The sequence below is a fragment of the Dendrobium catenatum genome, unplaced genomic scaffold, assembly GCF_001605985.2.
Source record: "Dendrobium catenatum unplaced genomic scaffold, ASM160598v2 fragScaff_scaffold_1593, whole genome shotgun sequence".
In the NCBI taxonomy this organism is placed as follows: Eukaryota; Viridiplantae; Streptophyta; class Magnoliopsida; order Asparagales; family Orchidaceae; genus Dendrobium; species Dendrobium catenatum.
The window spans coordinates 438,802-456,170 of NW_021320055.1; the positions used below are offsets into that span (position 1 = coordinate 438,802).

General features: G+C 34.5%; 1 protein-coding gene across 2 annotated transcripts in view; it reads right to left on the reverse strand.

The window, feature by feature from the left end:
* LOC110104291 (protein ENHANCED DISEASE RESISTANCE 2-like) overlaps positions 1 to 17,369 on the reverse strand; it is a 54,654-nt gene that overhangs the window by 20,366 nt on the left and 16,919 nt on the right. For both annotated transcript variants that reach the window (XM_028700792.1, XM_020833320.2), the window contains exons 12-13: positions 9,338 to 9,409; positions 3,188 to 3,355 (exon numbers count right to left, since the gene is read on the reverse strand). In XM_028700792.1, coding sequence (XP_028556625.1) covers positions 3,188 to 3,355; positions 9,338 to 9,409 — 240 coding nt within the window. The remainder of the gene's footprint in view (positions 1 to 3,187; positions 3,356 to 9,337; positions 9,410 to 17,369) is intronic.

A 17,369-nucleotide genomic window follows, 5' to 3' on the forward strand; every position in this document is an offset into this window, starting at 1 on the left:
AGGCTCACGCACGGGGCCAATTTGGTCGGCGGGTTCGGCGTCGGCAGGCAGCGACTCAAGCGGGAGGATGGCGGCGTCGGCTCAGGCGGGATGACGGGGTCGGCAGGAGTCGGAGGTGGTAAGAAGGCTTGGTTGGAGTCGGTGGGCTTCTTGTGGACGGGAGATCGAGAGGTAAGTTCTGAAAACTTCGTTTCTCTTCTCTCTGTGCGTATGTGTGCATAAGGGAGAACCGAATGAGAGGGAGCGTTTTTATGTCGTGAGAGGTGACGGTTGTGCGATCATGGGCAGTTTTCGGGTAGTTTCTATCGTAGGGTTTGCTGGTTGGAGTCGGTGGGCTTCTTGCGGATGGGAGATCGAGAGGTAAGTTCTGAAAACTTCGTTTCTCTTCTCTCTGTGCGTATGTGTGCATAAGGGAGAACCGAATGAGAGGGAGCGTTTTTATGTCGTGAGAGGTGACGGTTGTGCGATCATGGGCAGTTTTCGGGTAGTTTCTATCGTAGGGTTTGCTGGCTTGGTCCGGTTTTGTCCGAACGAAGGTGTCGGGTTCTCCGACAGTTAGAGGTCAACATTCTTCAAATGTGCTCAGTGCTATAATAAGAAATAATTGGGCAACTTGATTTGAGTAAGGGTTTTGCGCTTGGTTTCAAACATCAACAGGATGGAAGGCAAGCACACCACTATTCCGTATGAAATCCCAATATCCAAAATATACATCGATCTGATCAAGAATTACCTTCATTTATTTTCTATAATAGAGCCTCTACCATACGTAGACAAATCCCTGCATGCCATGGGCCATCTTGTAAAAGATTGCAGAAATGATTTTCTCTTTGGTTGCAAAAGTTGGCCATACAGTACATTCATGTCATTCAATTAGAAAAAAAAAATGTCATTCAATTAGAAAAGAAATAGATAACATTCATATGAATTTCTTAAATTCTGTTAAGAAGATAGAAAGCATATCAAATTCTTCAGATTCTTATGTCTGGAAAAAATAGAATTAACAAAGAGAAACTCTTCGAAGCTCTGAAATGATATTGATATAGTGAATGGCATCATTCCGTCTTTTTGTTAAATCTGGAACTTTCTTCATCAAATTCAATTCCAACGATATTCCCAAATCTCTAGTAAGAATAGATTTATTAAGTTATATGGATTTTCTATCATAGCTAACAAGTGGGATGAGATGATAGAAGCTTCTCCTCGAAAAAAAAAAGTCTATATGTGGATTGGTATTCGTGAACTTCCTTATGGCTACTAGAATTGTGATGCATTGGAATTCATCACTTCTAAGATTGAGAAACAAATTTACAAGGATAAACACGTCATAGCCAAATATTAGCTTTTGGAAGCTAAAGTGTGAGTGCTTGTTGAAAGCACTATAGGCCATTCTGAAAAGTACTAAGGTTCACTCTAATAGTTATGTTCATACAGCTATTATTTCTCCTTTTTTGTAATGCCTCCCAGGAAGATTATAAAGATATGAACATTTCAACTCCATTGTCTGTAGTTCCAATAGATAGTAATGACTTGGATCTTTCATTGCGCATTGCTAAAACATTAACAAGCATTCAAAAGGGCGGGCTATTTTGAAAAATCATTGGTCTCAGATGGAAGAAGAGACAAAAAAATCTGGTAATTCAATTTCAAAAATGGTTTTGCAAGAGGAATTTATATTGCATCGTATAATCAATTGAAGTTCAAATTTGAATATTTTCTCTTATCTGAATAAGATTAGTGAAAAATCCTCGCTTCAAGAAAGAAAGAAGTTAAAGAGAAACAATAACAATAACAACATCAAGTCTTTACCCCATTACGTAGGGTTGATTATATGAATTCTTTTTCTCCATTGTGTTCTATTAAAAGTCAAATTCTCAAGTTGAAGAAAAAATGGAAAGCTCCAAATTTTATTCAACAAGAATATGACCGCAATGGGTAAAATTTGGAAATAATAAACCATGAAAGAAAAGAAACAATAAGGCAGCAATTGTACTTAAGAAACTACTAACAATGAGTGCTAGAATCTCTACGAAATAATGTTATAGATACCTAGTAAATTTGACCAAATTACCGACCATACGATGCTACCCAGAGGTGGAGAAGCAACCATGTAGAAAGGTAGCGAAAAGGCTAAGAGCTTCAATTTTGTTGATTGGAATATTTTAAGGCCAAAACACCTAGGACTTCTTATAGTTTACATTATAAACATCTCATTTCGAAATGAGTATGGAAATCCCTCCAAGTGAAGTTTAACTCATTGATATTCAACAGAAAGGTATTATTCCCAATGCATTTGATAAAAAAGTTGCTGACCTCTATACTGATACAAATTGACGTCATCTCTAATCTTGACAAACCTAAGTGAATGTTGTCTTCTGGTGGACAATTTAATGTTAAATATCTATCCTTCTCAAAGGAAAATTTGCATTCATACTACCTTCATCAGTTGTAGTGGGAAAGTTTGTTGCCAGAGTGATTAGGAAATACTTGAAATCAAGTATGTCCTATCACATTCATACTACCTTCATCAGTTGTAGTGGGAAAGCTCTGGTTCCATTAAAAGTGGCTTTTCTTATATTGATCATATATTCATCTACATCAATAAAATTTCTAAAAAAGCTCATTTGATGGAAGTTGGTATGAATATATCTTCAATTTGTACAATTTCAATCCAAGGAAGATTCTCATTCTCATACATTCTTCAAATATGTATTTTTTGCTAATATTTGGAGAAAGCTAAATCATCTATTTAGAATCATAACTTCGATGGAGACTGTTTATGATGCCTTCTCTCATGGCGAGATATATTACTAATGATTCCAAAGACATTTGGAACATCTCCCTCTCAATAATGTTGAATTTCTAGCATGAAAGAGATATCAGATGTTTTTACAATTAAAACAAAAACCATTTAGTTTAACAGCATCTTCCAAGTTTATTTTTGGCTGGACACCAAGGGAATAAAGAAACTCTTAGAACAAGAATAAATCAAATTTAAGATTCAAGATAAACTATTATTTAAATTAGGTATTGCTAAGTTGCATGATGATTATTTTGTTCTTTTCACATATTTTCTTAGTTTAGCATATTAATCTTTCTCATATTTCAATGTGAAGGTGTTTGCTCCAGCTTTCATTCAAAAAAAGGAAAATAAATCGTAATTAAGCACATTGCATGAGAACTCAACCTCCAACTTGACAAAGCAAAGCATAAGGAATGGTCTTCTCAAAATTTGTAGTATATCTCTTCTTCAGCCTATCCCAAATAGTTGAATGTATTTCCAAAATCCTTGTCACAAGGCATTTGGAAGTTGCAGAGTATGCCGTTTTCAGCCTGCTGATTTCCCAAATAGAAGCTACAAAAGCAAGAAGCAGATGTACGCCGAATTGAGAAATGATATAAGAAAATGCCAGCATATAACAAAACAGTTATAGTAATGAAGCTGCAAAATTAGTAAAGCTACACTACCCAAATAGAATCACAAGTTTTGGGCCATTATAGATTCTTGTCAATCAGCGTAGAAAAAGCCTAAAATAGTCTCCCAACTAATAAATATTCAATTTAGTCCAAGACTTTCATGATGCCCCAATTTGACCCCCTGATTATTAGAAAATATCTCAATTTGATACCAACGCTAAAAGTAACAGTTAAAGTTAACTCCAATAGTTAAATGTGAAGGCATTTTGAGTATTCAGGTGTATGTGAGATTATATTATTATTTTTATATATTTTATCATTTATCATATTAAAATAAATACAAAAATCATAATAGAAGTTAACTATATTTATTAATTATTCACTCTTGTTATTTAGTTGATTAATTTTCATTATGATTTTTGTATTTATTTTAATATGAGAAAAAATAAAAATTATAAAAAATAATATATATCTCGGATACACTATAATGCCCAAAATACTCCCATAATTAATTATTGGGGTTAATTTTAACAATTATTTTTTACCTTGGGACCAACTTAATTTAACAATTATTTTTTACCTTGGGACCAACTTGAGATATTTTCTAATAGTCAAGGGACTAAATTGGATCATCATGAAATTCTAGGACTAAATTGGACATTCACTAATAATCGGGGGCCTATTTTGAATTTTTACTCATTAGTGATGTGGATGCTTAGTAGATGCTTACATGGCCTATATATAAAATGGGAGATTATTTCATACAAATTGATGTTTTGCATGAAAACAAGATAATCCATTTTAGGTGTAATATTTTGAGGGAAGTATAATTCTATTCAAATTGAAACAATAGCATCTATGCGACATAAAAGAAAATATTATGAAGATTCACTATACCCCATAAAAGGACAACATGCAAAATCATCTCCATATTCATAAAATAAATTTTAAAGTATAATTCATATGGGAAAAGAAAAATGAAAATGATAAAACTCTAATTCCTAAATCTTCATAATAAAGAGTAATAAAAAAGATAAGAAAACATATTGTTTGGTAAAACCTTTTAAGAAGGGATGGAATGTATGCAAAACCAGAATGTACACACGTAGATGAATGAATATGATTTTGAAATAAGTGTCTTGAAGAAAAAGTTAGCAGAAGGGTTGGAAATTATAGATCATGGTCAACTCAGATACTTTCTTGGTGTGAAGGTTGCAGTAAATGAATCTAGTTCTATCATTTTCAACAAAAGTGTTTGATCTCTTACGGAAATCCAATTTGATGAGCTACAAATTAATTGATTCTTAAGCATATCCAAATATAAGAAAGCATATCCAAACATAAGATTGACTTCACACAACATAAGATTGACTTCACACAACACAAGTACCCCTACTAATAAGGGCAAGTATCAAGATTTGCTAGAAACTCATCTATTTATCTCATATTAGATCGAACCTCACCTTTGTTGTTAAAATGGAAAGTCAATCGATGCAAGCTGTTATAAAAATTTTTGAATACCAACTCAAATTTATGAAATTGGATTAATCAATTCAAATTCAACTCTATTTTTGACTTGACAAAACTCGATTGGGCTAAATCACATCAATCAATAAATCCATTAATTGAATCAAATTAAATCTATTCAAGTCAATTTGAACTCAACTGAGTCAAATCATGTAAGACCCAAATAGGTATGCTTAAATTAATAGATAAAATGATATATTAAATGTCTGCATCTTTGTAGAAATTCAAATGGATGAATAATGATTTGTTAGTTAGTATTAAATAGATTAATATTAAAGATATAAGCTTAATACTAAATGTCTATTATATTAATATTAACAGATAAAAGAATTTAGTCATTTAAGTCAAATAGATAATTAGATAAATCCCTAACGACTGAATAGATGCTTTGGTTGGAAAATGGCAGTTATCCTTATTCAACTCGTTGTTCACTGGAGCCAAAGGAATTCAGATAAGCGTCTAAAGCAGTTATTGGAGTGGTACAAATCTATTAGTGCTATTCACGTGAAATGGTGGACCCGGAAAGACTGAAATGAATTTTCGTATGCAAAGCAGAGAAGGAGTGCAGGAATTGCTGTATTTAACTTCGACATAGTTCTTGCATTCACTGTGGCTTGGTTCGGAACATTATAGTGCAGGTATTACTGATATTCTGTCAGCATATTGAAAATGCTTTCTAAGGCGGAACAATGCTGAAGGTGGGACTATAGAAGAAGCCGCAGAATTCACTGTTGTTGGAGGCGACACAGTGATTGATGCTGAGAAGCATTCGGCACAGTAGTAGCAAGGGACAGAAGCAGAAAATCCTGTAGCATTGATCGGTATAGTGTCTCCGGACTGTAGCAAGAGGCGGAGAGTACTGGGTAGCGGCAGTAGGCAGTCATGTAGGGCATTCAGCACCTTGATTGGGAAGTTCAACACAATGCAGTAACATTTTGTTACAGGTATTATCAAATTAGTAAAATGGATATTAGTGAACATTGTAATCAAGAATTAGATGTCATTAACATGGAATTTTGTGATAAATTGTAGTTTGATTCAAAGGTGAGAATGATGTGAGAATATAATCAAGGAAGTTTAAGAGAGGAATTTAAAAGAAGAAAAAGGTAAGAAGTACAGTAAGCATCGTTATCTTTTATGTTATCTAAAAATTAGCAAGTTTCTAAAAGATGATAGTCTATTCATATTGTAGGATTATTCGTATATTTATGCAAAGAGAAGGTTTTCAGTTAGTGTATCAAAGGAGAATGTTACGTGGTGTAGGTTTGGAAGAGATCACTCGTCAAAGAGATAAGTGATGCAATTTAAAGTTTAAAGAAAACTTTTGTTAAATTTGATATTGCATGAATTTAAGGAAAATAAGCACTACTAGTTAGTTTATATAAATATTTTTAAAGGATATTCATAGTCAAGTTTTCAAGTAAGAATACTCACTTATATAAATTCATTATGTGAGTTTAAATCAAGGTTTATTATGTTCATTGAAATGTTTTCTTATTGATAATGTTTGGAAGAAAGTTCTTTTCTTTACTTATGTGCATATTCATGTTATCTAAATTATAATATGAATGATTAAGAAAGCATGCAACAAAATAAGTATGATTTATAAATATGGAAAATGTACAGAATATTAATTTAAAAGTAAAGTTTGACTAAATATTTATATATAACTTACCAATGCAGGTGGGGCAAAAGGGTCCCCATATATTAAATTGTTTGGTAAGTGGGGCAAAAGGGATTCCAAAGAAATGAAACCTGCATAGCAGGTGGGGCAAAAGGGACCCCAAAGAAATGAAAACTGTATAGCATGTTGGCAAAAGGGACCCCAAAGAGGCAAAAGGGACCCTGTGTAATTCAATGGCGATAATGCTAGGTTTACCTGGGCTCCATTGAATATGTTTATGAATGAATAGCCAAATCTTCTAATGAGTAAAATTGATATTCAGTATGTATTTAAGAAGAATTACTGGTTAATGTCAAATGAGATTTTATGAAGCTTTTTCAAGCCGTCTAATTTTTATTTTTGTTTTTAATATTCTGAATTTTATAATCATGCAAGTTAAATATTTTTTTAAAGTTGCATAACTTATGGAGCCTCATAGCTCACCAGTATTTTATTATTGGCTGTTGTTACAGGAAAGGTAAAGGTAAAGGGAAAGGTGAAAGAAGACTGACCTGCAAGTATTTAAATTTTATTTTAATGTTTATTCTATGTTTGAAGTCTACTCTTGAGGTTAATAAATAATTTTAATATTGCGTGACTTTGAATTTGTTTAGATTTCCTTAGTAGCTCTGTACTATGTCTTTGATGAAACTTGGGAATTATTATATTTTTCCTTTGTTATATCAGATGATGTTTATATTATCTTTATATAGATTTGAAATGAATGAGATGTTTAGTGATGAAAATGTTATGTTATTCTTGTTACATTCTACAGTACTGTTAAAGGGTATTGCGGGGTGTTACAAAAGTGGTATCAAACCAAATTAAATCATGTTGAGCAAAATCAAACAAAATTGATCCTAAATTGGCTTAAGCTGGTTCAGCACACATCCAAATCAAACCTTCAACAATTTTCTTTGGCCTTCCTCAGCCATCCGAAAGCTCGGTTGCAGCTAGAGATGTGTAATGGGGGAGCAGCTAAGCACCTAGCAACTCTTGTACGCCTTCTACAATTACCATCGCCAGCATCAAAAGTAGTGAAGAAATGATCTTAGTTGCTGATCTCTAACCGATTGGGGGTATTTTTGTCTCCTCATAATTTTCCCTGAAGCTATACTCATAACTAAAAGGCAATCAAGGGAGGCAATCAATTGGGTTGTGAGAAACCGAGAAAGGGCAACCTGTTCTTCCTTCTCATTCGAACACTTTCTCTTCTTCTTTTCCATACGGCAAGAGGTGTAGAGTAAGGAGAAATCAAGAGCCATTTTGGTTTTCTTTTTCATTTAACTGTGAGGAATTGGGAACTTTATTCTTTTCATTTTTCACCAAACTTAAAGAGGGTTGAAGCTATTTCTTCTTTTCAACCTTTCTTCTTTACTTTGGAAGCATTGAGATCCAAAAAAGATGTATCAACTCAGGTGAATTGATGGTGGTGATGACATTCAGAACTACTCTGAGTGCTCTATTGCAACATTCTCCTTCTCAATTGATTTTGTTTGTGGGCTCCGGAAAATTGCATGCCGGCTTTAATGAGAAAGTTCTAGCAGTTCCAAGTTAAATTTTCAGAATACATATTATTGATGTTGATTGAGTTGGTTCTAACATGAATGAAGATCGAAATTTAAGTGACGTACTTATGTTTCGGGTAACTAGTGATATAAAAAAGTAATAAGCAAAATGGTTTGGCAAGAAATAGTGCAAAAGTTGAGTATAGATCTTTGGCTAATAAGATTAGTAAGTTAACATAGCTCAAGTTAACTCTAGAACTTCATATTATTATCAAGAATCCTATGGCATTATAGTACGAGAAAACTAGTGCCTCTACCAAAGTTCTCCGTCGAGAGGGAAGGCCAGAACTGAGCTGAAAATAGTGTTTTCCATACAAGCACTTGAGAGGACATCTTTGAACAAAAGCAGCTATAACGAAAGAATCAGTCTAGCAGCACGGATTGAAATGGAAGCAGAGGTGCGCCATAGTTGCGTTAAGGGAAAGGTTACCATCAACATGGTCCATAACTTTGTCTATCATGATCGTAATAAACACGTGGAGAAATATTGATTATTAAAGAAAAAATAGGACATGGAAATATGCATATTTCTTATATAACCTTGTTTGAGCAAATTGCAAATATTTTGGCCAAGGGATTGACAAGAATCCTAGAAAAAAAATGATAGGCAAGCTTGCATTATTTGATGTATAAAATCTAGCTTGAGGGTGGCAACGACACTTGTTGCAGATTCCTCGGAAGATAAAGAATGTTTGTTGTGAGTGCTGCTGTTAAGGAATGAAAACTAGCGGTATGTTGCTATAGGATTTGGTACCTCCCTATAATGATGTTAGTGGTGGCTGCTAAAGAATCCATTTTGGTCCCTGGAAGGAAATGAAGCTTGCAGTTTCCTACTATTTGTGGCTCTCATGCTCAAAGTAGGAATGGAAGTTAATTAAGCAAACCATGCGCCTCTCGCTCTCTCTCTCTCTAAGCTTTGTTTAGGTAATTTTTCAAACAAGGATAATTGTAATAACTGTTATAGAATTCCAAAATTTTTATATTTTCTTGTTATAAGGGTCAATCGTCCAAGTAGTAAAAATAATAATACAGAAATATTTCTGCCTTGTTGCTCTCCCTCTATTTCTTCCATTTTAACAGATAACTAACCATCACGAACAAGTAAAGGGCATCAAAATATTCTAGTATAAAGATTTTAGCTAGGAAACAAGCACGAACTTACGATTAACTTTTATACGTTCATAGCCTGGTCTTGGAGGTTGTTTCTTGTGAACAGCTGGAAACTGTAAAATGGCTGCACAGAAAACAAATGAGAATGATATAAATGAAAAGGAAACAGCTTACATGAGCTACAAACAATTACATAACTGTTATGGAGCACAAGAGCACTACAAAAGATGTAAAAAATACATGTATTTTATGCCTTCAAAGTATGATGCATATTGTATGTATTATACTACTACATTTTATAACTTTAAAAAAAAATTAAGTTTTGCTTCACTGTACTGCAATTTACCCAAACCAATTTTTAATTCGCATCATCACGTACCTATATTTCAAGAGTCGCAACTTTAGTCAACTTTTTCAATATTCAGCCTCGAGTAACTGAGATAAATAAAATTGTTTTTTTTTTTTTGTCACTTTTGCTTTAAACACTATTTTAATCTTCTAACCCTTGTTCATGAGTAAGTTCGGTCAATCCAACTTCATGTAAATCAAAGCGTTAGATTTAATGTATGTTAACTGTAATCTGAACATCCTTTTTCTCATCTTAAACTTTGAAATGAAAATAAATTTATTTTCACTAGCTATTTTTTGTCATAGATGGTTTCTACATAATCTTTATCCTAGTGGCATAGAACTTAAAGGAATTAAACTATGCATCAATCTCTATTTAAAATTTGTCCCAAACCTTGCAATAAACCAAAATTTTCAAATATATGTAAAGAAAATTTCTCCTTAAAATTATACCCATTTTCACATATCTTGATAATCATCAAAGCTATTTATATAAAATTCGACGTTTTGTTTTGATTCATTGATATATAGGAGTATATACAAATATACAAGTGTATTAGTATTTTATAATTAGTTTTTATTAAATAAAATGGCTTAAAATATTTAATATTACTATTCACCAACTAAAACATTGTAGCGAAATTCAATATTTTAAAATTTTCAGGTCATGCAAGGGTAAATTTACAAATTTATGGTAGGAATTGTCTATAGGATAGTTTAATTATATATCTAATAAATAATATTACTAATAATTTAAGCATATCTTATCTTATTTCTCCCTTATCCTTATCCCATTCCATAACAGCTGACGGCGGAATTGGGCTTTAAGGGAGGGTTCGGTACTGCAAAACAAAAAAGAAAATGGGGAAAAAGAAAGAAAAGGAGAAGAGAAGAAGATGAAGAAGGGAAGAAGATGAAGGGAAGAGAAGAACAAAATGAGTAGAAGAAGAAGAGGAGAAAAAAAGGAGGGCTTGATCCAGGGACACAAAAGAAAAAAAAGAAGAAGAGAAGAAAGAAAGATTCATTTGTATAGAATCACATGTTTAAATAAACTCATGATATTTTTAATTACTTAATTCATAAGATCGTTGAATGTTGATTTTTATATATCATGTCTACCATTGAAGCATGTAAAATAGATTAATTCATAACAAGTGAATATCAATGCTAAGCAATATCAAATATTATTGATAATGATATTAAATTAAAAGAAACTAATCAAAGATCATGTCAAGTGATATATGTTGGCAAACTATGTGACCTGCATAAGGAAAAGCAAACGTTCTAACAAAATGAGCATTCTATAAAGAAAAGGAGAATTTCTGACTCTCGATACTAAAAAATTAATACTATAAAATTCAATTTTGATTTGATAGGTATAATTGTTATATTAGATTATCCAAATCTTATCAATGGTTTTTAAAGCCGAATGACGACCAATTATATAAATGACCTAAAAAACTTGCATGCATTATATGACACTTCTAAGAAATTAACAAGTACTAACGAAAACAAAAATGACAGTGATGAAAGTGGTGCAATTAATTGATAAAATAGATTGCACTTCATGATTACCACTTGACATATGCATTTTATTTTCTTAAAGATGCTCAAACTCCTAACTTAAAATTAAACATTTTATTTATTAAATATTAAAGCAAATTTTTCTTTTAAAGTTTATTATTGCACTAAGCTAGCAATATCTATAATAAAAAATGTTCATATTAATTCAAAAGATCATCATGCATATTATTATTTCCTTCTCATATATTTGAACATTATATTAAAATTATTTATCTCGTTTAGAGCTTAACTCATTAGATATTATGATAACCATTTTTCAGAAATGGAAAAAAAGCAAATGTGACCAAAGTTAGGGAATCCAGTTATCCTATACCCAAATATTATGGATAAATGTATAATTTTAGAATGATATATAGAAAAGAATATACATAATGTCATACAAAAAAGAATGTACATTATGTAAATTAAAGACTTTTGATATGTATAAATTTTTAATTAAATTATTAGAAGCGTTGAAGTCTATTTTGATAATTTAAATTATGCATGTTTTCATATAGATGATTATAATGAATCTATTAAAATATGAGATATATTTTGTAACGCTCTAGTCAAATTAATTTTCTTCTCAATCCTTATTTAAAAGAATAGGCAGAATAAATGCTAGTGGAAAAATATCTGGCTGGATTGTTTACCTCTATTACGCCTCATGATTGACAAGAGAGAGATATAGCCCTACTATCAAAATTGACACTGAATACTAGTAGCTAGTTATGGACAAAAAAATAAAAATATTAATGTATCATTTGGTTACAGTTTGATTACAACATGTTAGACCAGTCCACCCTGCACAGGTTCACGTGTACACCAAGCTGAATAAGGGTTTTGCCTAGCAGAGGGTGGGATTCTTTGGTGGGGCCCAACATTCAATTAAGAATGAATTAAGGATGGGTTTGAGAGGAAAAATTCAAAGTAAATGGCAGTTTAGAGATTATAGGATTGTGTTTTGCTTTAAGTAGATTATTCTCTCTAAGGTCAGGCTTATGTTATGTCATTGCTTAATTGGTTCTCTCTTAGGGTTTATTTTGGCTCTAGACGCCGGCAAGGGATTTGGAGAGCCAGATCTTCCTCTAGAATTGAATATTCATTGTAACTTGCTTATTTTCTTCCATCTTTCATCAATAATCAAGTTTCTCTTGTATTTCGCAACCAAATTTCTTTCAATTTTTGTTTTTTCTTTCAAATTTCAGCGAAGATTCTTTCAATTTTTGCAAGTATTTCCTATCATATTGATATCATAGCATTTTTTTGGGCGAAAAAAGAAGTTTTCTTCACTATTTTTGTGATTGGAGTCCCAATCCAATTAATGGCAGCAAAGATGTAGGCATTTGAGGGCAAGATGGAACAACTCGAGGTTGAAGTAGAAAAAAAAAATATTTCGGGATGGAGGGAAGACTCTCAGCCATCAAGAACCACTTTGGGAACTTTAAAGAGATGATGAAAAATGATTGAGATGCAATCGAAAGCATCGCCGACGATTCCTATGATGGACGCATGAGGAAAGAGATCCAGGAGGACGGTGATGAATTGGAGAGTGTTTTCCATCAAGGATCGCCATGTGGGGCCCCATCGGTGGGCGGATCAGGGTATTCTAAAAGGGGGGTAGCAAGGAGGGAAGTCAACCACTTTGGGAGAGTACCCAGGCATGGGAGAGGTGGAATGGAGAAGGGCATGGTTGGGGGGGGGGGCAAAATCAACCAAGGGAGGAAGGAAGGGAATCACACCACCAATACACCGGAGGAACTAATGGGGGAGAAACTATTGGGGTATGGATGTGAGAGCAATGAAGCTAAAGATGTCGGTCTTTGAAGGGGAGGATTCTCAGGATTAGGTGTACAGGGTGGAACATTACTTTGCCATTAACTGGCTAACTGAAAGGGAAAAACTCATGCCAATGGGTCTATGTTTGGAAGGGAAAGCCCTAGCTTGGTTCCAATAGAGGGAGGCTAGGAAACCGATCTACTCATGGGGAGAATTTAAGGAGTGCTTGTTGAAACTTTTTCGAGCCATTCAGAAAGGAGATCTTCACGACCTGTTCTATGCCCTCACTCAGGAGGGGACAGTTATGGAGTACTGAGAGAAGTTTGAGCTACTGTCGGGGAGACTGAAGGGAATCACAGATGAAGGATTGGAGGGAAATTTCATGAAAGGGCTTAGGTAGGACATACGGGCAAAACTCAGGTTACTGAGGCCTAGGGGGCTGAGGAAGACGATGGAGTTGGCTTAGAGGGTGGACAAAAAATATAAAAGAGAAAAGGCCAGCAAAAGCAACATCATGGGAGGGGCCTACCTGAGTACTACAACTCTGCACACATAACCCAGAAAATATCCTTCCAGAGAGAAGTTCCTAGGGAGAAGAGCGGTGGAGTTTGCCCTAAAGGCAACTTCAAGCCATTTACAGAAGTATAAGTGTAGGATAAGAGGGCAAAGGGTTACGTTTCAGATGTGATGAGAAGTACAAGCTGGGTCATGGATGTAAAGACCTAACTCATCAAGTTCTCACCGTCTGTGATGACGAGAAAGCTAAGAATGGGAGGTGAGATGAGTCATCGACAAAGGAGAGGAAAAGCTGCATTTAGATATGGCTGAGGTTTCCCTGAACTCAATGGTGGGATTCACCCCGAATCACACTATGAAGGTAAGAGGAGAAATAGCATATAAGGAGCTAGTGATGATGATAGATAGTGAGGCTACCCATAATTCCATCTCCAAACAGGTCGTAGACCAATTAGGGCTGAAACTAGTGGACATAGGGTGCTATGAGGTGATGATGGGGACTGGGGAGAAGGAGACGGGTAAAGCGGTGTATAAGGGAGTGGTCTTGACCATACAAGGGATCCAAGTGAGGGAGGATTTTCTACCATTGGAGGTAGAGAGCGTTGATGTCATCTTGGGGATGATGTGACTGCATACCTTGTGGGATATCAAGGTGAATTGGGGGATGTTGATAATGGAGTTGATGGAGGAAGGGAGAAGGATAGTGATTAGGGGAGATGTAAGGCTCTCCAAAGCCATGATGTCTCTAAAATCATAGAAAGGGCCATACAGAAGGTGGGAGGAGGTTTTCTGGTGGACCTACATAGTTTGGAGGATATTAGAAAGGAGGAAGGAGGGACATCATTCTTTCAGTACAATCAGTTATATAGCAGCTCGGGGAGATTATTCAGCCACCTCAGGGGTTTCCACCACAGAGGGGACAGAAGCACACCATCTCGTTGACGGAGGGGGTAAAACCGATCAATGTCAGGCCTTGCCAATAAGCCCAAATCCAAAAGGATGAGATTGAGAAGCTGATCCGGGAGATGTAGGAGGCAGGGATCATCAGGTCGAGTGAGAGCACTTTTTCTAGCTCAGTTTTACTAGTCAAGATAAAGGATGAAAGTTGGCGATTTTGAATGGACTGTCGAGCCCTAAATGTCATGCCACGAGATCTATATTGGAAGAATTGCATATATATTTCATTTTAGCCATTTCACTAGAGCTTACAAATTTCTTATGAACAGTGGAAATAATTATGCATGCTGCCAGAGACTCATATCATAGGATCCTTACATTTTCCTAAAAATATGTAAAATCATGTAATGAGCATATAGCCAAGTAATCAAAATCTTGCAATTGCAATCAATGCAAGGTAAAAGAGAACAATGTTGTAAATCATATAAAGAAATATATACATCAATATATCTATATTAATTATTTATATCAATAATCAGTCTATAATATATCATATCTCAATCAATTTTATTTCATTCTTCCATCATAAACTCTAATCAACTAGTTAGTCAATTAATTTTATCACTCAATCAATTTCATCCAATCTTATCATCTATTCATCTCACATCAATCTATCAGTTGTTGTCACAATATCAATAACAATATTCAGTATCAGTAACAGAACTGTATCAGTAAAAGTATCAGTAACATTAATCAATATCAATATCGAAAATCAGTAATCAATGTTATATCATTATCCATATCAATAATCGTTGTCAATAAAAATTTCAATATCAATATCAATATTTGACATTAAGATGAGGGTATCTTCAGTTTACGGGTAACACGTGCAATTAATTATACTAATGAATCAATGTTCTATAAGATATTCATATGAGGGTATAATCGTATATTAAGGGTATCTTGCTCTTGCACTTATGACTCTCAATCAATCGCCCCTTATGACTCCTACTCAGTATACTCCTTATAACTTCAATTGAATCATGTGAATTAGTCACCCTAACTCCTACTCCCAATCATTCTCCAACTCCTTATGACTCCTATCCACTGACTCTCGTCAGTGGACCATATAAATCTTAAGGATGTCACATGAGGTTATCATATCATATATCTGATATTAATCAATACATCATATGCATACATCATATCATATTCAGACTAGTAGCAAACATTCTTGCATAACTCAATCATATCAATCATTTTAGTACATGTTATCTTACAGCCTTATCATGTCAAATCACAATATAGCACTTTTCAACCCATTTCCAAAGTCATTGTTCCCTGCTCATTTCACCCAAAAATTTTTATACACATTTAGCTAGTGAAAATACAATAAAATCATATCATATTGTTCAGAATGATCAAATCTATAACATATCAAAAGTAATAAAATGAAAGCTTATAAAATCAAAATATAAAGCATTTTTTATAGATTTAGGAAAGATAAAACTATAGAAATCAAAATCATAAAAAACACAAGTAAGAAGATAGTTACTTACAATGAATTAAATAAAATTCCTAACATGAATGGCGGGCATATACAACCCAAAGACTTTTCTCGCTTCTTTCTCTTCTTCTCATTCAATTTCTTCCCGGCCAAGCAACCAAGTGAGGAAAGCGGAGAGGTGAGACATAAATATTTATAATAAATATATATATAAATACTATTAGTGGCTTACTATCATAGCACTCTGCTTCAAAATTTTCATATTTTTCAAAAAAAATCATTGCATACTTTTAGGTTATTACATTGAATAAGTAGACTGGCCAAACAAGTTTCATATTCCAACGATATATGAGCTTTAGAGAGCAGAGGTATTCACGAAGGTGGACCTGAAGTCCGGGTACCATCAGATCTGAATGAGAGAGGAGGATGTTCCGAAGATGGCTTTCAGGGCACACGAAGGGCACTATGACTTCTTGGTGATGTCATTTTCTCTTACTAACGCTCCTGCTATTTTCCAAGTTCCTCATGAACAAGGTGTTACGACCTTACCTCAGGAAGTTTATTTTGGTTTTCTTTGATGACATTATGATGTATAGCAAGTCTAGTGAAGAGCATCTAGAGCACCTAAGAGCAATCTTAGAAGTGTTATAGGAGGATTAGTTGAGGGTCAATATGAAGAAATGTTATTTTTCATAGGTTAGTGTGGAGTAATTGGGGCTCATGGTATCCCAGGAAAAGGTGGCAGCCAGGCCAAGATTGAGGCAATATTGAAATGGCCTCTACCTAGGAACCTGAGGGAGCTGAGGGGCTTTCTAAGATTGATGGGGTACTACAAGAGATTCGTGAGGGGAAACAGCACCATGGCTTGGCCTCTGACAGAGCAGCTGAAGGACAACTCTTGTGTGGAGAAATAGCCACTCAGGCCACTGAGATATTAAAGACATCTATGGCCACGATCCCGGTCCTAGCCAAACAGATGTTCGTGGTAGAGACTGATGCCATGGGATATAGATTAGAGGAGGTGCTATTGCAAAATCATAGACTCATAGCCTACTTAAGCAAAATGTTGACAGCCAAAGCTCAGCTGAAGTCAATTTATGAGAGGAAATTGATGGTCATTGTATTGGTCATTCAGAAGTGACAGTCTTACTTATTGGGCCGACATTTCATCATCATGACAAAACAGCAAAGCTTGAAGTATTTGTTGGAGTTGAGGATGGTGATCGAGGAATATCATAGGTGGTTGTCAAAGCTGTTAGGCTATGACTTTGAGTTCCAATATAGGCCGAGGCTAGAAAACAAGGGGTTGATGCCTTATCCAGATGCATGGGAGATCCAAGAGTTAGCTATTTCGGTACCATTGTGCTATATTGGGGGGCTATTAAGGAGAAGAGTGTGCAAGATGATAGACTGGGGTGAATTAGGGTATATCTACTAAAAGGTCAGAATAGCCACCCTAGCAGTGAGAGACTGT